Source organism: Pelodiscus sinensis, chromosome 9 (genome assembly GCF_052426305.1).
Source record: "Pelodiscus sinensis isolate ZL-2025 chromosome 9, ASM5242630v1, whole genome shotgun sequence".
In the NCBI taxonomy this organism is placed as follows: domain Eukaryota; kingdom Metazoa; phylum Chordata; order Testudines; family Trionychidae; genus Pelodiscus; species Pelodiscus sinensis.
In genome coordinates, this window is record NC_143060.1 from 15201664 (window position 1) to 15222987 (window position 21324).

Genomic DNA, 21324 nt, shown 5'->3' on the forward strand with positions numbered 1-21324 from the left:
TAATTGCTGTGTGATAAGAAGTTTGAAAGATTCAGTTTAAGACCGCAAGAGGATGAGAAATATAGACATGGAGATAGCTATTGAGAGATGCCAACATACATCTAAGACTGTAAGAAACTGAACAGCCAAATTACTAATGTAGGAAATAAATCAGATTAAGAAACATCAGATAGGTGACCATACTGTACCTGGATACAGTGAGATAGAAGATATTATTTGTGCACAACTGACTATGAAGATGTTAGGAACAGATAAACTCTGAAATCTCTTCATAATATACCACAGAATGTCATGTTCTTGGAAAGGGCAATGTGGGGGAGGTAATGTCTTTTATTGGACAAACTTATGTGGGCAAAAGAGACAAGATTTTGAGCTACACAGAACTCTTCTGGTCTGGAAAATAGTTCAGTGTAGCTCAAAAGTTTGTCTCTTTCACCAACCCAATTTGGTCCAATAACAGATATTACTTCATCCATCTTGCATCATTAATATCCTGGGACCAACACAGCTAAAAAAACACAAAAGATTCTTGGGAAGACTATTCATCCCACTAGTATATTATGCGTTTTTTGCAATAAAGAAATAGGTTCTGAAATTACCATAAATCTTTTAATGTAAAAAACACCTCTAGTGCCTACACGGATTGTAATCATCGTTCTTCTCTTGTACTAGAGCATGTTTCTCGTTACCATGAGGCCAAAAAACGCTTGGCTGGATACACACCCTATTTTAGGTGTTGAATTAAAATTTCTCCATGGAGTCTCCCTTGAACTCTCCACTCAAGATCATCTCATTTGAAGAAGTGGGTTTTACCCACAAAAGCTGATGATTTTCTCTCTTTCTGTATCACTCTATAGATATTTGTTAGTTTCTAAGGTGCCATAGGACTACTCATTGTACTTAAAGTTACAGACGAACATGGCTACCCCTCTGAGTCTCCTGAACTTAGGCATTCTCCCCTGTTTTTGAATAAGAGGCTTTGATTCTAGCAAGGGGATCTCTTTCAGTCTGCTATTTAATGTTACTGCATTGAGACACTATAGTATTTAGATTGTAAGCACTTTGGGGCAGGGACTGTATTTTTGTTCTGTGTTTGCATTCCCTGTCCATGACTAGAGTCCCTAGACATTACTGTAATGCAAATAATAAATAGCAATGATATTTTATATTGCCTGGAGTTATATGATGTAATGATGATGTGTGTTCACTTGAATAGGTTGAATTGTGAAACATATACTATTGGCTAGGCTGAAGATGAATGACAACAAAGAAATTAATGAGAAATTGTTGTTATAATTGTATTACTGTAGTGTCTGTGAACACTAGTTCTCTCCATTGTGCTTGGTACTGCAAAACACAGAACTAAAAGACATCTCTGCCACAAGGAGCTTACAATTTAGTTTGTAAAAATAGATTTATTTGGTTGTCACAAGCAACCTGCAGTAACCTTGATAAGTAAAACTTATATGAAATGCTGGTTTTCAGAAGACATGAGCCATCTTTGTACCAGTCAACACATTAGGAGCAGGAATTTGTCATTATTGTCAGAGAGTTCTGAAAATTACCTTGATCCTGATATTTAATATTAAGAATAATCAAACATTTGTTCATAAATCCATAGATGTGCTTTGCAGAGAGATTGTAATATGGGCTAAAGGGCCAGATCTTTGACCTCCAACTAAAGTTCAGAATAAGGGAATCCTGGAAAGGCACAAGGGGGCATAGCTGGCTGTATGTCACCTCTTGTGGTACCCAACTCCCCCGCACACAGATTCTATCAACGCTGGTCAGGGCAGAAGGGAGCAGAAAAAGGTGGAGCTAAATTACTATATGGTCCACCAATCCCTGCTGGTTGAATGATCCTTCAAGAACAGCTCATTTAAATTAGCCCTGTGGGTGCACTGACTTGGCCTCCACTGGAACATCCTTGGCTCCCAAATTTAGGGAGACACAAAGATGCCTTAGAGCCACTTTTGTTTCCCTTGTTCTCATCTTTGTGCCACTCAAGACTGGTGTGATACTTTTTGCACTACATTATGTATTGTTACTAGATATACACCCTAAAGTGTACCAAAGAGACATTCTCTTCAATCTTTTACCAGATTTAATGCATTCAGTAAGCTGGCTCTTAAAGCAACTATTCATTTCAGAAGAGACAGCTTCTTTATGCTTAACATATGTAAGTAGCTGTTGAATACAGCACAGAATCTAGACAAAAACTAAAGTTATTCTACCAATGTTAGGGATTAGTCCCAGCAGTAACTTGCTGAGAAATGGAAGCAATGGTAAGTCCCATATTTCAGTGTTACAAATACGAAAGACAAAATAGCACAGCTAATTAAGCATATTCTTCAAATAGTAACATTAAAACAAATTTAGATGGAATGACAAAGTGCAACACTTGGATGGAATGACAAAGTGCTTCACTATCTCATCACAAAATATACACAATGGACTGAAAATATCTATGAATGTCTCATACAGCTTTCACTAAATGCTACATATTTCCAATGGGTTTTGTAAGGAAAGAGATGCAAAGATCATCTTTTCCAAGTAACTGGATTTAAAATAGTTGTATGTGTAGTGGTCAATTAATAAAAACCATCATGCCTAAAATGTGTACAGGTAAAATCACCATCACTTCCTGATGGTTTTAATTTGACATAGGAGATAAAAAGCCAAAACGTGCAATTTCCATACAGGTTGCTTCTCCCTGGCCTGGCATACTCAGGACATGACCAGTCCCAAAAGAGTAAATCTGCCTGACACAGCGAGGTCAATGCCAGCCCTTCTTGTTGCCACTAGCTGTGGGGCTCCATTCCAGAGGCAGCAGAGGGGCTAGTGGGGACCTAGTGGGGATTCTCTGTGGAGAAGGCAGGGCGGCTGCAGAGCCCTGTGGCCCCCACCCAGCATCTCAATCCCCACTTTTCCCCCTCCCTCCCTGAGCTTAAGTGCCACAAACGAGCTATTTGCAGTGCTCTGGAAACTCTGGGAGGGTGAAGGAGCAGTTGTTGAATGCAGGCCTGGCTTTTCCCGTGAATGCTCCAGCCCAGCGACACTCATGAGGATGCTGGACCACAGATGTTGGTGAACTACAGAAGACTGGACAATAGAGTTCCAACCTGCACTGAATGTTTTCATTCAAATAATAAGAAATGGGATGCTGCAACTGCTGTGCCAGACTGGTTTAGAGGAACACGTTGACACATCTTTATTTATCTGTTTACTTATTCATTAAAATTTCTTCTGGTGGGCAAGATGCTTTATTTCATGTAACCTGTTACATCTGTGCAAATACCAATTTCTTAAATATATATAAGAAAAACTTCTGCAGAGGATACTGTGGTTTACTAGTGATAGCTGAAATTTCTGTATTTACTCCCTAAAATTCTGACATCACATAAAAACAAGTTTTATTCACAGAACATTTGTTTAAACCAGTGATACCAGGAGTCAAAATAGCAATCAACTTTACCCAAGAGAGTCACAATCATGTGAATTCATTATTTTATTTACCATAGTACTATTCATATTTAAACGGTATGACTGGAAATATTTAATTTATATGTATTTTTTTTCACAGCAAATAAGTTAATAACTTAGTGCAAGTTGATAACTTAAATGGCTAATAACATAGAAAACATATCCCAATCAGTTCATAACTTAGATTGGTTAATAATTATCTCACTCTGTTTTAATATCACATGCTACAAAAAGCTGCAGGAAACACACTAAAAAGCCATCACTGGTTTAAACCATGTAGGCAGCTGCAACACATAACACTGCACAATTTGAAACAATTAGCAAACAGCAAAAACCATGCAAATCATTAAGGATGAGGAATAAATTGGAGGGGGTGGGAGTGGAGAGGAAAAGGAAAAGAAAAATAAATGATGCATCCAGTGGAAGTGATGGTAAAAGAATAAGTGAACAACTCAAGATGGAGAGAGAAAAAAAGGACAGATACCTACCCCAACCTGCGCTATCTAGCTACCGACCTGTGGACTTATAGTATCACCAGTAGGCTCACCAAATGGATCACTGTTGGAAGAGGCCTGAGATCCATCAGGCTAGAATACAAGAACATAACACCTTTTTTCTCAACAACAGGAAGTGAAAAGGCAGTAAGAGGTTATTTTCATGCTATGGACACATTCTATCACATGCAGCTATTTCAGGTTTTAAAACACAAAGGTTGAGATCCTACAATGAATATGCTCTCAAAATTTGCATGGACTTCAAATGGTGTTGCATATATAAAGGAACTGATTTAATGCCTGCTGAAGTTGATGAGAGAGCTGCCACTGACTTCAACAGGCATTGGTCAGACCAAAAAGGACTGCAAGATCAGTTCGAAAGCTGATCTTGGACTAAATTCGTAAGTGAAGCTATGTGACTTAGAGAGAATTTAATCTTGCGTAATTTATGCCCTCTTCTATCCCCTCTGCAGGTAAGTTACAGCAACCTGGGTTCCCTCTAGACTTTCTTTGACTTAAGCTCAAACCAATTTATCAGACCAGTTTATGACATACAATCCCCATTTAGCCAACCTCTGACTTTGGTCCAATCAGTATCACTAAGGCTATGTCTAGACTGCAAGCCTCTTTCGAAAGAGAGCGTCTAGACTGCACGTTGAACTTTCGAAAAAGCGGCTTGCTTTTTCGAAAGAAAGCATCCAGTGAGTCTGGATGCTCTCTTTTGAAGAAGCCCTATTTACATTGAAGAACGCCTTCTTTCGAAAGACGAACTTTCGAAAGAAGGCGTTCTTCCTCGTGAAATGAGGTTTACCGCCATCGAAAGAAAAGCCGCGTTCTTTCGATTTAATTTCGAAAGAACGCGGCTGCAGTCTAGACGCAGGTGAGGTTTTTTCGAAAAAAGGCTACTTTTTTCGAAAAAACCCCTGAGTCTGGACACAGCCTAAGTGTAATGGGATCTTTGGTCCAATCAGTAATGGAAAAAAATCATTCACTAAAGGCCCACAAGCAAGGTATATAACCAAGAATAGCAATTAGCAGGAAAACGCATGAATGGGTAAGTCTGTGTAGACCACATATATACTCTTACCCCTTCTTTTGTTTCCTCAGCATGTACATTACATCAACTTGGTCTCCCTTATACATTAGTAAGTGGTACAAGTATGGATGTTTAATTTATATCACCTTAAATATTACTTCTGAGTTAAGCCCCTTAATATTAATACATACTATTGTACATATCATTCTAATATTAGATAGCTATCAAAACTGTACTTGCAATGAAAGTTGTTTGCACAAATCCTGTTGAAATATTTATTTTACATTTCCAGGTCACTTCTAGTTACTCCCTAGTATTTTCTCGCTAGAAAACTCTAGTTAGTATTAGGAGTCATTCTACTCACAGCCTCCTGCTCTTCACTTTTGCTTGGACTTTCAAACCCTTCTTCAAAGAGGTCATCTGCAGTAGGGTCACTGGTATGAGACACTGATGATTTTGATGGAGAACTCTGTCTAGGAGCAGGGGTTGGAGCTAAACAAAGATGATGGCAAAAATAATAGGAAATAAATTCATTATTATTACACAAAATATTCAAAATCTGTTCATGCTCAAAAACCCCAAGTATATGAATCCTAGACTGTTTGTTTTCGATAAGCTGTATTTTGTAAAATTAAGGAAACAAAATCAAAGTCTATAGTCAGAAAATTATAACGAAAATGTCACCAACTCATTATTCATCTGTTTCAATATAAGAAAATACCACAAATCAGCATCTGAATTCTGTGATTTGAAACAAATCAGTTGAATGTAAAAGCCTATTACCTCCTTCAGCCTTTTCAGAAACTTATTTCATAGCTAGAATGTTAGTTTTTAGCTGAGATCGATATCAGCAGAGTTTCTGCCCAATAAGAAATTTGAAATGCCAAGAAAAAAAAAATCTTCATGGCGCATCTTTATGTAGACTCAGAAAACACAGGGCCTATCTGTATGAAGACACAGTGTGTGGGAAGCTGATGTGTAAATCGACTGCGCTCTGGCCTGAAATAGCAGTAGGTCAAATCTCACTACGGAACTTAGAGTGCATGGCAGGAGGGTCGACCCAGACACTTGGTACAAGGTAGGCTGGTGCAGTTTAAATTCATAGCCAGGCTTGCTGTGCACTAAGTTTCCACATAAACAAGTCTCCATATAGAAGAGACCATCAGCTAGAATACATAATTATTACAACCCTACCACCAATTCGACCTCCCTGGTCCAGCGTCATTGGGACCTGACTGGTCCCAGATGAGGGATTTTTAGCAGACGAAAGCAGATTTAAGCAGAGGTCATTTCTGGCTCCTCTGCTACTGGCCTCTGAGCCCTGGTCTGGCTATGGCCTCCTGGACGGTTCCCCCCTGCTGCCAGCCCCGCTGCATTCCAGCCTCTTGGTCCCACTGCCAGCAGCCCTACTGCCGGACTCCTGGCCCTGCTGGGCTACCCTGCCCTCCCACCCCCCCCAGCTCTCACCCGACAACCCTTCACCAGGACTCTCTGGTCCTGGAATATCCGTGGTCCAGCAGATGTAGACAGACCAGCGAGTCCCAGTTTAGAGAGCTTCAACCTGTATTATTCAGACACAACTAATTGTATTTCTTTTCTTTTCAGGCTTTTTCTCTGCTTTGATTCAAATAAAGGTGACAAGTTCCTTTAACCACTGTATATTGTATTAGACAAAAATTGTGTCAGAGCACAATTTTCAAAAGAGCTCAGAGTTGGTTTAACTCTGGCTTCCACTGAGGTCAATGGGAGTTTTATCATTGACTAGAGTTAGGCAGTGCTGAGTGCTTCTGAAAATGTTCAAGATATTAGTGTTATCAGGTTCAATTGATTTCCTATGCAACTCAACAGACTTCTGTTGACTTCTATGGGAGCTGGATCTATGCCAGTGTTAGCACTTGTATAATGAAGTCTCCTTTGAAACAATTTTTTTGCAGTCCCAATGTATAAGCACATTTATGCTCCTAGAGCAAAATTTACTCCACTATAGAGGGCCAGAAGAAGACCTATTAAGTCCTACTGAAATCTCCAAATATATAACTTTAGTGGGTCTTAAAATGGCCCCTTGTATGGGGACGAATTTCACCCTTACTGCGTGAATATTTTCTCCTCTAGAGTTTTAATGTTTTCCCAACCAGTTTAAATGTGGACATATGAGGTATATTTTGAAGAGCACACATATGACTGTCTTATTAAAAATGAAATTTCAGTTTGCAACTTTTGAAGCTTCTGATTTCTATTGCCTCAGTAACATGTACCCTAAAATCATGTTTCCCTAGCTCTGGGATGCCATTAAGAAGCTTGATCATGCATGAAGATACAAAGCTCATGTATGCTCCAGCATAGACAGGACTCACAAGAGAAAAGGGAAAAGCTTTCAGGTACTATCGTGGCTGAGGAGGAGACTGTGACGGGAAAGATTTGGGTACTTACGTGAGTTTGTAGATGGCGTTGTAGAAGTCACAGGAGTCAAATTTAATTGAGAGATGTCAAAGTCATCACAATCATCTGTATCCTGTGCCATCCCAACTTTGTTAAAATAACTGGAGAAGGCCTCTGAGGTACAACTGAGGGAAGGCTGGTCTGGTTTTCGTGATGGCACTGGCGGAGGCTGAGCCATCTGGAAATCTTTGAACATTTCTTTTCCCATTTTCTGACTGGGCCTGTCTGTCTGTGGACTTGATCTGGTGGAATCGCTTGTGGGTGGAACAGTAGCTATGGGAGCAAGGGTACCTTGAAACATGGCTGCTTGTAAAGGCATAACAGTTTGTGTTGGCATGAAGGCAGTTGGTTGGAACGGACCAGCTACAGATGGCCATGGTTGCTGGGTAGGAGAAAAAATACCGGGTTGGCCCCATGCTATTGGCTGTCCTCCCTGCATCACCTGAGCAACTGGAGGCTGAGCACTCATGGCCAATTGTTGTTGAACGAGTGGTTGCTGTCCCCAGAAGGAGGGCAGGACAGCTCCCATTGCAACATAACCTTAAAGAACAACAATAGGATTGTTTTAGCGCATAAGTATGAACAGCAAGAAGATACGGCACAGGAAACGGTATGAGCCAGAAATACAGAAAGTGTTAGGACTCACAGGGACTTTTACCAGTGTATGTTACTTTCTCAAATGTGCCAACCATATGCTCTTAGCGTAACTGGACTGACTTTAATAATACTCCTCAGAACGCATTAGAACAAAAATATTATTTCCCTCCTCCGATCACATGAATCCTACCCCTTCCCATAAACTAGAGAGAAAAGGTAGCATATTGGAGTGCAGTTTGCCTTGAAAATCGGCTAACCTGGGTTTTGGTGGATAAAATAATAAAGTGAGTTCCAGACCAAAGGACTCCTCACAAAAAAAATGCCACCTTATGTAACTCTACACCACCTCTAGATCAGATTCACAAGTTACAATCCCAAGTAAAGAAATCTAGCTTGTCAGTTCATGCTTTAGCTGCTCATGCTTTTTATTCTGGAGCCCCTGGTTCAGTCTCTAGTCTGTAGGTCCAGATAGAAGCCATCAAATTTACTGTTCCAGTTCAAGCCAGATGATGGCTAGCCCAGGGACCTGCTCTGATTGCAACTGATACTGTATTTTTTCCGATGGAGACAGTATTCAAACCCTTAAAGGCTTTATAGAGAGAAACCAACATCTTAAATTACACCCAAAAAATGGACACAGTACAGATTATGAAGCACATGGGCTCCTTAGGAGAAGTAACCCCAAGCAAAGGAATGGCTAAATAGTTTACATTTCTTAGTAGCCTTCAGGCCTGACCCTCAGTAGAACACTTTGCAATAATCCTAATGGGAGGTAACAAACGTATAGATAACTGAGGAAAAGTCTATAAAAGATAAAAGACATAACCTTGCCAAATGCAGATGAAAAAGCAGAAGATGCTAAGCATGCATGGCATAAATTAAAAAAAAAACATACTTGAAAAATCAGAGGTCTTTAGCACAGTATAATTGATGCCAAAAATCTGCTTAGGGTAATAGCTTTTAATGAAAACCCTTTAGCTAGGACAAAAAAGTTGAAGATTAAAATTTGGAGTAATTAAAATATTCTAGTTGTGATTTGACCCTGCTGAGACAAAACTTCCTTGTCAAACTAATAGGAATCTTGGCTGAGTATAGACTGTATGACGAGAACTTTCGTTTGTCATTTACAATCAAAAAGAAAAAAAGATGAATCCAATAGTTTTCAACTGTGTTTAATATAAAAACATTTCTAAAACTCTACCTTGAAATCCTCTGTTAAAGAAGAAACTTTAACAGATGCATTTATGTTTTATTAATAAAAATGATGTTAAATTAATACGAGACTCACTTGCTATACAGGCAGTCCCCGGGTTACGTACAAGATAGGGACTGTAGGTTTGTTCTTAAGTTGAATTTGTATGTAAGTCGGAACTGGTACATATTCTAGGAGAAACTCTAGCCAAACATTTCTCCAGAGCTCAGTTTTATTCTCCCACACCTCACTTCCCTCAGTCCTTTATTCTCAAGCTGAGGTGTCTGCTGAGAAAAGCTGCTCCGTGTCTCCCTGCTCTGCTGGGGGGAAGCAGCTAGTGCGGGGTTGCCTCACCCTGTTTGTAAGTAGGGATCCGATGTAAGTCGGATCCATGTAACCTGGGGACTGCCTGTATTAACAAATTTAACTTATTGTTAATATTTGAAAATGTGGGAATGCTTTTTCCTCTTCTTTTTACTGGTATAGCAGTAGAAAAGAAACCTTTTCTGGACGTATATATTTTCTTCACTCTATTTTTACCTTTTACTTTTGGTTTATTTTAATTCAAACTGTAAAGGGGTAAGATAGCAAATCAAAAATTAAAAGCAACTAAATGGAATCATTTAACTAAGTATAGCAACAATATAGCTGAATATAGACAAATATCAGAGAGGAGGCCATGTTACTCTGTATCGGCAATAACAATGAGGAGTCCTGCGGTACCTTAAAGACTAATGACCATAAGCTTTCATGGGCAAAGAACCACGTTATCAGACTCATCTGACGAAGTCAATCTTTGCCCATGAAAACTTATGCTCAAATAAATCTGTCAGTTTCTAAAGCGCCACAGGACTCCTCATTGTTTCTACAGCTGAATATGTATTTCAACAAATGGTTATGATGGGGAATGTGAAACAGAACCCTCCGCAACTTCGACAGAGCAATAAGGAATTTCCCACTCCTATACCCCAAAGCACTACATTGTAGTTATGACCTTTTTGAGTGAGGCACACTGGAGGGTACTTCTTTGGAAGTGTATCAGAGTTATCCATAACCACTTGCCAAACAGGATCAAAGTGCTTATCTGGTTCTATTCCATGTATCAGGTATGCTACTTTCAAGTGCCAATATAATAAAGGAGCATTGGTACAGTAAAATAATTCTACTGCATTACATTTCTGGACAGATGATGCACCACTACATTACAGCACTGAAGGTGTTAACAATCCAGAAAACTACTATTGAATGATTCAAGGCACTCCTTTTTTTCCTTACTAAATGAGGTGGAATGAACTGCTTTTGCAATCCTCTGAGCCCCTTTCAGCCCAGAGAACAAGACCGGGAATCAAACCCACATCTCATGCATGTAAGTGTAGTATATTACATGAACTCTGAACTTTGAACGCTTCGAAGAACTTAGCGAAGTCTAGCTGAAATGTCACACTATGACTACCTGGAATAGCTTTAAAAATGGTCACAAATTCTTTAAGCTTCTTGTTTTGGCATCATTTACTGTATACAGTTCAGAATGGTCATTGTTATTACTGGAAATTCAAAGCTAAATAACTTTCCTTCTCCTATTACAATAGCCTGCAGGTATGTAAACTATATACTTGAGCTTCCAGAGACTTTTTCACCCCAGACTTTTTTTCAATTCATTGGATGTTAGGCTGGCAAGCTTAATATACTGAAGGTTCAACTTGGTACTGATTTAGATTTCCGTTGTCCCGAAGTACATTACAGTACTGAGGGACTGTTCTTTTCATGTTTCTATGGTGGAAAGTTTTTTATTTAATCCCTTATGTTTTGGATGTTGAGACACAAAACAGAACAGACAGCTGAGTTCCACAACTTAGCTAACATTTTCAAAATGATCAACCCAAAAATTTATCTTTAAATAATCCTATAAGATTCCTACCTGAGGGTACAGCAGCAGGGCTGAAAGATACAGAACCAAACATGTCTGCACTAGAAGGAAGTGACTGGCATGAAGATGGGATAAAGGCATCACCTGGAGTTGCAGGAGTCTACAAAAGGAGGCAGAAATAAAATAAAATAACGACATATCAGTTACTTTTTCTGCCACCAGGAATTGGCATGACTGCGGCTACGTCTAGGCTACGGAGTTTTTGCCGGGATACCTCTGGTATCCCGGAAAAACTCCACTGCATCCAGGGAACGTGTCTGCTCTTCAGCTTTTTTTTTTTGCTGAGGAACAGACGCATTTTTTCAGAAGCGCTGTCGTCTTCCTCCTTCCACGAGGAAGAAGGACTCTTCTGAAAGAGGAGGATTTTCTGAAATTCGGCCCAGTGTAGACGGGCCAAATTTCAGAAAAGCTTCTTCTGAAAAAACTATTGGAAAAAGGTACACAAATTGCGGAGTGCGTTTTGCATACCTTTTCCCAATAGATCAGTGTAGTCTAGACATAGCCTGAGGTGCCACATATCTTTTATCTCCAAAAAAGATAGATGTAGATGTAAAGAAGCAGCAGGAAACAGATCATCAGTACCATAAGACAGAAGACAATAAGAAAAGAGAAAAATACAGCGCTCTTGGATCATGACAAAAAAGAACAATATACCTTGCAAAATCATATATCACGTTCAAATTTCTGACAGCGCATGCTTCTTAAGAAATAAAGGTCTGTGATTCTGAGCCTTAATAGTTTTATTGAGCATTAATGTACGCAACAAATACACAAAATAAAACAAAGGATTTTAAAACAGGGTGAAATTACTTAATTACAAAAGAATGATTAAATATTGCACCAGTTCATCAAAAGACCTAGAGCCAAAGTCCAGCATGTTAGAAGAACCATGGTATCATTGTTACAAATAGAAATAGGGAATAGGAGATGGGAAATTTGAACTCTATTCCTAGATAAGCCACAAAGTTCCTTTGTTATAGTAACTGCCCAGTGCTTCAGTTTCCCTATCTGGAAAAAGAGAATATTAATATTCCCATGTCACAATCTGTTTTGAGGCTTAAAATGAACTGGAAAAATTCTCCATTTCTATTTTATAATGCAGATAACTTTTTTTAAAGGCTTCCATTTCCTTAAAATAACATACACACTTGTTTCCACTGCCCCAAGAATTTGCGGATTTCACCATTTGCGGTGATGCCAGGAACACATCCTCCACAAATGGTCAGGACTGATTGCCCACAAGGGGTAATTTTTGGTGGGAGGGGACCACTCCAAGATTTTGGAAAGTGGTCAAGGGCCATACTTTTCTGTGGAGGAGGTGCAGGGTCTAGGATGGAGGTTGGGTGCAGAAGGGCATACAGGATAAGGGACTGCGGTCCAGGAGATGGTGTGAGATCTGAGAGGAAGTTTGGGTGAAGGAGGGGATTGTGACCTGGGTGAGGAGATGGGGATGTAAGGTCAGGGAGGGAGTGCGGGTACAGGAGAGGATTGTGGCCTAGAGGAGTGGTATAAGAGGGGGTGCAGGGTCTGGGACAGAGTTGTGACCTGGGGCAAGAGGGTGCAGAGGGTTGGAAGGTGACTTGGGGGAGAGATTTTGGGGTGGGGCAGGAGTGCCAGAGGCAGGCTTTGGCTGAGAGGTGCTTACCTAAGCATCTCCCAGACAGCAGCCCTGCAGCACCCCCAAGGCAGGCTGGGATCCCTGCCTGATGCAGTTCCAGAGCATTGAAAATGCAGCCTGCTCCCTCCATATAGCTCTCAGCTCTGGGAGTGGGGAGAGGCTTGCACCACTCCCATTCCCCAGGCCAATCTCTTGCTCCCATCGGCTGACTGTTTCTGGCCAATAGGAGAAAAGATAGATATTGACTGGGGTCAGTTCCTATTGGCTGGTTATTTCCAACCAATAGAAGCTGAGGATTGGGAAGGTAGATTATGTGAAGTCTCCCCCTCTCTCTAGAGCAGAGAGTCGCATGGAGCAGCCCTGTGTTTAAAATAGCGGCTGCTGCATGCCTGAGGTCCCAGGAGGGGCATGCGTGGGCCAGATCCGGTGGGTTGGCATGCCGAATATGGCCTGTGAGAGATATCTTGCCCCGCCGTGATTGTACTGTACTGTACTGGAGTGAATGCTATTCACCATTCTGCATTTCTACACACGGCTAGAGAAAACCTGTGTTCTACTGGCAAAGTTTTATTGGCAGACAGGGCAATTACCCTTTTATACTTACTGGGGGAGAGGTTACGTCAGGAGGAGTGGACATGTCCCCGAAAAGCTCTAGTTGGGTAACAGCCTGGAAAGAAAAGAGAACGTCTGTAATTAGTCTTTAAAGAAAATCAAGGAAGAGGATGCATTACACTTAACAAGCAATGAATTCCTATCACCTATCTCAAATAAAGCTATTTATATCTTAATTGTCCCCTCTGTGGGGGGCAAATAGGCCATGGGGCTGGGTCACAAACCCAGAAGAGGCTCAAACTGTCAGTAGCTGCTCCCTGGGAAACACTTTTATGGGGGCAATCCACCACAGAAGGGGATAGGGCATAGAGAAAACATCTGCAATGGGGCGATATTATCTTTCTGTTCTTAGCTTCTCTGGGCACATGGAATATGTGTATGTCCCACGGCCACCCAGTCCATGACCTTGTCTCTGATCTCTTATGGCCTGGACTGCAACCTCTATAAGGTCCAGGGGAAGTGGGTGGGATGCTGCAATGTAGCTGGCTGAGAACCACTCACCAATGGAATGAGTGTAGCCTACACGTGCTCTACAGGATGGGATGTGGAGGTGATAAGGCCATTACAATTGGGCAGCTTTCCATTAATTAATTTAGCTTTATCAGGGACTCCTTTTGGGTTCTGGTCTTGAAAAAAACCAACCCAAGAGATCTCACGAAGCTGGACCAGAAGGCTGAAAACCCTTTCATAACACATACCGGCCTCCGTGGCTGCATGAGCAAAATATCGGCCGAAGCTCAGACTCAGCACCCACAGAGATGAATTGAGAGTGGATAGAACCACAGCTGCCATGGAAACCCAATCAAGCCTGAAGAAGCCTTGCTTTCAATGTGCCTTCTATAGTACAGAAAACTACATAGTGTGAGCATAGTGATCAAATCACAGCTGCTATAGAACAATCATAATTCCTCCCATACAAAACTCCCAAGAAAGCATAATCTAAGTATTTTGTTCAAGAAGAGCTACCTAAAGGTATCTAGGCACTGATCATGAATGGAATTGGTTGCTGGAGTAATATCACCCCAAATTATTTGTATATTTAATTTTTAAGGGGACTTATCAAATTTTCTGACATGTTGCACAAAGTCAAATTACTACTGTAACTCTGCAGTGTAAATTACTGTCCCATTATGAAACAGTCTAAGGAAAACAAGATAACATGATAAGTTGATCAGTACTCAGAGTAGTGAAATTCATAAACAATATATAAGTGGGACACCTTTTTTTTTCTTTTTGGTAAGCAACTTGTGCTGGAAATGAAAATGTTTGTTTCTTTCAAAAATGTTTCAGTTTTGTGATAAAAACATTCACCTTCCCAACCAAAAAAATGTGGTATTTGATTTTTTTCATTGTAAAACTGGAAAATTCCAGTGAAAACTACCAAAAAAGGTGGATGGGGGGCAATTTTTGTTACTTCACATTCTTTTCCCATGGATAATAGTCACCATTTTCTTACTAACTGTAACAATTAGTTACTGGTCAACACTCTGGAGTCAAAATGCCTTTCCCTACCAACCTTATAATGTAGACCAGGAATAGCACCCCTTTTAACCAACTGCTGAAACATATCAGACTAAAAACCTTTATAGTTCTATTTTAAATTAATCTCTAGACACATTACTTTGAAGGATTCCTGTGGGAATCCGAAGCTTAGAACAGCTCCCAATTTTGATAATTTTTAAAAGTGTCCATTTCAGAACAGTAATTTTTCCAAAGCTTGATCTTGCATCAAGTAGACTAATCAAATCAGTAGCCCCATTGATGTTCTCTGTACAGATTATTTGACAGGCAAAAGTTATAGAGTGTAGGTCGCAGTTGTAATGAGAAACAACAAACATTTTGGAACTTCACATAGTTCTGAGGGTTGAGGTAACCACAGCACTTCCACTGCTCTCCACCTAAATCTCCATGCACAGTAAGCGATAATAGAGCTACTAATAACAGATAGCACTTTCATAACTATGTCTGGAAGTTCTCCATCAGAGCCACTAGGCAGATGTACGGGAACTCAGACAATGCCATTGTATATCTGCTCTGCCAGGGGTAGTGGCTCCAGAAGCAAGAAACCAAACCGGCAGAACAGTTCCTAGCATTGCATGGAAGCATTTAAAATCTACCCCTTACTTTTGTTACCAAAGGGGACATTCCCAGAGGGTAATTCAGTGAGGTTTTCCTCCTTTCTTACACTTCTTCAGTACTTCGTGAGCATGAAAAGTCAGACTTTTACATTTTAATGGGATTGAACATCCATTTTAACTTTCTTACCATGTCCCCCACTTTAGGTGGGATTCCAAGGTCTGGAAACCACTTTGAAGCCCTCTAATTCTATAGTAGAGTTGATGTTACGCTTAGAATTCTGCTCTCTGAAATCAGTAGGGCCATGGGCGTAGCAGATGGTTAGGACACTTAGGACAATCAGGTCATAGTCTGTTTTCTCAATCCTCTTATGTGAAATGGAGAGGGAAAATGTGAAAGGTTTCCTACACAGCATCAGCTCACAGCTTTCTGTCATTGTAACAATATGTTTTTTCTATAGCCATATTCCAAGGCCTGTATCCATATTGGAAGGTCTAAAGCCTTCCTCTGCAGCCAGATTGAAGAGCAGCAGACTTTGTGTAAAGCTCAGAGTCCCATACTCACATTCCATCTCCACTGCATTAAAATAATGTCACACCAGGCTGCTAAGAAGGGGATTCTGTCCTAATGGCACCCCACTGTTGCCAGATAAAGAAACAGATATCAAGATGGGTAAAGAAAACTTAGTTAACAGCTTTTCGTCTGTCAAGAAACTGTTTATCCATAATTGGGGGTATGGAATCTTCATTCTATTGTTATGGTCCTCACTTTCCAATTGTTTGTCTGTATGATCGCTGTCTATTTTTTAATTGTTTCTGTCTGCTGTATAATTAATTTTGCTAGGTGTAAATCAGCAAAGGTGGTGGGGTGTGATTGGTAGGGTAATTCTGTTACAGTATGTTATGATTGGTTAGGGAAATTATACTAAAATAATTGGTTAAGGTATAGCTAAGTTGGACTCAAGTTTCACTATATAAACTGGGACCAAAAAGGAAACCAGCAGAAAAGGGAAAAGGGAGGAAAGGGAAAAGGAAGAAAGAAACAGAAAGGAGAAGGAGGAAAGATTTGGAAGAACTCACCTCCAAGACCCAGTCTAAGACCAGAGCTGCCAGAACTCCTCTGCATGCCTGTGACATGCAGCAAGGACAGATCTCCAACGAGATCCAGAGAGACTGACCTTGCCTGGCCAACAGGGGAAGTTTGCCTGCCTTTATTAGGATTGGTGAGCATGACACTGTGTGCTTAGCATGTGTATTTGTCTTGCTTTGTAATTGTCAATAAATCGAGAATAAGAATATTACTGTGTAAAACTCTTTCAATGGCAAAAGATCTTGCAAACCTGCAGGAAGTTATGCTCTGAGACCTTTGAATTGTGTAAGGATGGGTGTTTATATTAACAGGGTTGCACCTTGAGTCCTAGGAATTGGGTTAAGGTTTGTGTCCCTAGTGTGTGTGAATGATAGAGAAATCTGTGCGGGTTACACCATGAATGATCTTCTAAGGAGGAAGGCTATTTATTCAAAATGCAATAGTTTCAGTGACTTTTATATTTTTCTTATATATGTATTGTTTAAAAAAGAGTCAATGCTACAATAAATAAGACACTCTCCACCCTGAATTCGTCTAGCTGCATTAAAAGCACTCAGCCTAGAAATGAATTATTTCACATCTCTTCACATTCTGTATTGTGTTAAATAGATCACTTTGTTTTGGTGACATGCCAACACGTTTTCCACTTAAAGGTCTAGATTTCCTTTCAAGAGTGTGAGTATAGTTCTTATTAGATTCATGTGAATAGAATTTATCCATGTACTGTATATGGGGAGATCATTAGCCCCCTTTGTTTGTTAAAGCTGTAGTTATTTTGTTGGGAGCTAATACAGCTATAGAAGTAGCCTCTCCAAGGGTCCGTCTACACAGCACCCTAAACTCAAAATTGCACAAATTGCGTATCTTATTTCAAATCTATTTGGAAATAGCTTATTTTGAATTTGGCACATCTACCTAGTGCCATATTTCGAAATAACACGCTATTTCAAGCCATCCTTTATCTCTCGTGCAACGAGGTTTACTGGGATGGTGAAATAGCACGCCCGTTATTATGAAAAATATTTTAAGATAACAGACGGCTTGTGTAGACGCAGGGTGGCTATTTTGGGATACACATGCAATGTAGAGATGAAATAGGCGACTCTGGTACTGTGCACAAAATGTGCTAGCCATTTATTCTTAGGAATGTTTAGAAAAACCTGAGAAATAACAATACTCCTAATTTAATCATTTCAGATGCAACTTCTTGCCAACCAATGGCTGCAGGGGTGTGACAATGGCAAACAGTTACTTTCTTCTAAGACTTCTAAATTGCTTGTTCAAGGTTGTCTATGTCTGTGTCATTGTGCAACTTGCGCCAACAACCTTCTCCAGCCTCCTCTACTCTGACTTCTCACTAGCATTCTAAAGAAAGTGTACATAGGCTTTCACAGATGAGACCATGTGGGTTTTCCCCGCCCACAGGGAAGGATCCTCCAAACCTTCCTCTTCTACCATAAAAGAGAAAAAGTGACAAATAGACGTGTCAGTGACTGCAGGGATTACCAGAGATCTGAGACTGTATCCTGCAGGTGGTCAGCCTAGGGCAGGGGTCAGCAACCTTTCCAAAGTAGCATGCCAAGATTTTACTCTCCTGCCCCGGGCCGTGCCACTTGGGGCTCTCTCCACCGCGTGCTCCGTGGACCACGTGAGTCAATGCAAACCTTTCTGCAGACTACCAGTTGCTGATGGAAACTCACTGTTAATTAACAGCCGAGCCATTTTGCGAGTGCTGCAGCTGAGGAGAATGGTTTAATTTAAATTATTAAACAGATTAAGCATTTTAACTTTCTCATGTTAGTTATCAAACTTCATTTTAAATAAAGTAAAATATTATGTCCAACACTAAAGGTTTCAAATTTTTCTTTATTCATGGTAAGGGTGGGGAACCTTTTTTGGGTTGGGGGTCACTGATTAACAGAAAAATCAGTTGGGGACCACGCAAGTGAGAAGCAAAAAAACTCCTCCCAAAACCTCCAACCCACACTGATGTGGCCCCCAACTGACACCTCACTCTTCTGGCACTCCAGCCCTCATGGGGTGAGGGGAAGGGGCAGGGAGGACTGAGGTTCAGGGCTTCCCATAAGCCAGATTTACTTTTCTGGGGTTCCAGAGTGAGTGGATTTTGGGGACTCCCTTAGGCTCTGGAGTGGGAACAAAAATAAAAAGCTCAGTGTGTGAGACAGGGCTGCTAGTGAATGGGATGGGACTGCAGGATCTGGGTGGGAGGTGGGGTGCGGGACGGGGTGATGACGGCAGGATCTGGAATGGAGTTTGCAGTCAGGAGAAGTTGTGGGGTGGGGGGATGAGAGGGAGTTTTTGGGCTGAAGGGGGCTGGAGGAGTATCACAGAAAAGGTGAGAGGGTGAGAATGGAGCCAAATAGCTAGTTGGGGAGGGAGGCAAAAGTGGGGAGTAAAGGAAAGTGCAACATAAAATTGTATCTCCCCTTCACATCTTCCCTGAGCCCCATGATACCCCCAGTCTGATCATCTGCATTGACCCATGCTCCTCATTGCAACCCATACCCCTGCATCCTCCTTCACCTCCCCACCCCCACATCCCTGTGCTCACAGCACACTCCCTGGCAGCACAGCAGCACTGGGACATACAGCGCTGGAGCAGGGCTGGGGTGGGGAGAGGTGGGCAGAGTTTCTTTCCTGCCTAACCCAGCCCTTTGCCTGCTGGCTACAGCTCCGGAGCCTGGGCAGACAGAGCCCGGGGTTGCCCAGTGCTGGCTCCAGCCTGGTCGGGGGCAGAGGAGTACTAGGGACACAGCTCTCCTCCCCACAGCCTTTGGGGAGCAGAATGGTGCAGCCTAGGCCTTGGCATGCCAGGTGTGACCAGCAGCCCCCTCCCAAAGCAGAGCCTGTAGCTAGGGTGGGACGGCGTGTTAACACCTTAGGTCCCAGGAGCTGCACGCACACGCCGAGCAGGGGCAGCCCCAGGGATGTGTGCGAGTGCCTCTCCCGCCCCCTGCCCCAGCAAGAAGCTGGAGCTGTTGCTCTAGCCTGCAGCTGCATGGGGGGGAAAGGGGCAGGCCTGAGCTCCCACCCCGTGTGCCAGTGAAAATCAGCTCTTCTGTCGAGGAGTGCTGACTCCTGGCCTAAGGGGAAGAGACTCTGTCATGGACGAGGGGCTAAAGATTTGGTGGAACTCTTATCCCATAATTCATATTAGTCACTCTAGCCTAATGTAGAATAAGTGAAACTGAGAATTTAACACAATGGCTGCGTCTAGACTGACAAGTTTTTCCGCAAAAGCAACTGCTTTTGCACAAAAACTTGCCAGCTGTCTACACTGGCCGCTTGAATTTGCGCAAAAGCACCGATGTTCTACTGTCCAAAATCAAACCCACAATTATTTCCAGTTTGAGAACAACTTATACCTCCAGATCAGCGGCACAGCCATGGGTACACGCATGGCCCCACAGTATGCTAACATCTTTATGGCTGACCTAGAACAACGTTTCCTCAACTCCCGTCCCCTTTCACCCCTCCTCTACCTACGGTACATCGATGACATCTTTATGATCTGGACGCATGGTCAAGAAACACTGGAGATATTCCACAGAGATTTCAACAACCTACACCCCACCATCAACCTCAGCCTGGACCATTCTACACGAGAGATCCACTTCCTGGACACCACCGTACAAATCAACAATGGAAAATTAGACACCACTCTCTACAGAAAACCCACCGACTCATACAGTTACCTACATGCATCCAGCTCCCATCCAGAACATACCACACGATCCATCGTCTATAGCCAAGCCCTTCGATACAACCGCATCTGCTCTAATCCCACTGGCAGAGACCAGAAGCTTCAGGATCTCTACCAAGCATTTATAAATCTCAACTACCCACCCAGAGAAATAAAAAAGCAAATTGAAAGAGCCAGACGAATACCAAGAAACCATCTACTTCAAGACAGACCCAAGAAAACCAACAATAGAACACCACTTGTCATCACCTACAACCCCCAACTTAAACCTGTCCAACACATTATCAATAAACTACAGCCTATATTGGAACAGGATACCATACTCAAAGAGGCTCTGGGAGACAGACCCATAGTCTCCTATAGACAACCACCTAACCTCAAGATGATTCTTACCAACCACCACAGGACATACCACACTAATACCAACCCTGGTACCTTCCCTTGCAACAAACCCCGTTGCCAGCTTTGTCCACATATTCATTCTGCTGATACCATTATTGGACCTAACCAAGTGAGTTATAAGATCAAGAACACATATTCCTGCGCATCCAGAAATATAATCTACGCTATCATGTGCCGAAAGTGTCCGTCTGCTATGTACATTGGACAAACATCTCAGACACTTCGCCAAAGGATTAATGCCCACAAAACAGATATCAGATAAGATCACAAAGAGAAAACAGTTTCTTGCCATTTTAACCAGAAAGGACACTCTCTCAATGACTTAGCCACCTGTATTCTGCTACAAAGACCTTTTACATCTGCACTTGAAAGGGAATCCTCTGAACTGTCATTCATGTTAAAATTCGACACTTTCCAACAAGGACTTAACATTTGAACTATCTCACCCATTACCAAGATAGTTTCCCCAATTATCACCTCTAATACCATTAACTCACAAACATCCCACTCTCCCTACCTCTAATATCATCAATTCACAGACACTTACCTTCCTTCCTTCCCCCCCCCCCCCCCCCTGCATCCCCCTCCTGTTCTGCAATGTGATTTGTCCTTTTCATATTTGTTCATTTTTTTTA

General features: G+C 41.6%; 1 protein-coding gene across 18 annotated transcripts in view; it reads right to left on the reverse strand.

Moving 5' to 3' along the window:
* DAB1 (DAB adaptor protein 1) overlaps nucleotides 1–21324 on the reverse strand; it is a 772627-nt gene that overhangs the window by 12560 nt on the left and 738743 nt on the right. For 14 of the 18 annotated variants that reach the window (XM_014578749.4, XM_075936060.2, XM_075936067.2 and 11 more), the window contains 5 exons: nucleotides 13391–13453; nucleotides 11160–11268; nucleotides 7444–7992; nucleotides 5378–5505; nucleotides 3999–4070 (listed from right to left, as the gene is read on the reverse strand). In XM_014578749.4, coding sequence (XP_014434235.3) covers nucleotides 3999–4070; nucleotides 5378–5505; nucleotides 7444–7992; nucleotides 11160–11268; nucleotides 13391–13453 — 921 coding nt within the window. Of the gene's footprint in view, nucleotides 1–3971; nucleotides 4071–5377; nucleotides 5506–7443; nucleotides 7993–11159; nucleotides 11269–13390; nucleotides 13454–21324 lie in introns of all 18 variants that reach the window. The other 4 variants (XM_075936062.2, XM_075936068.2, XM_075936073.2 and 1 more) reach the window with 2 other exon arrangements.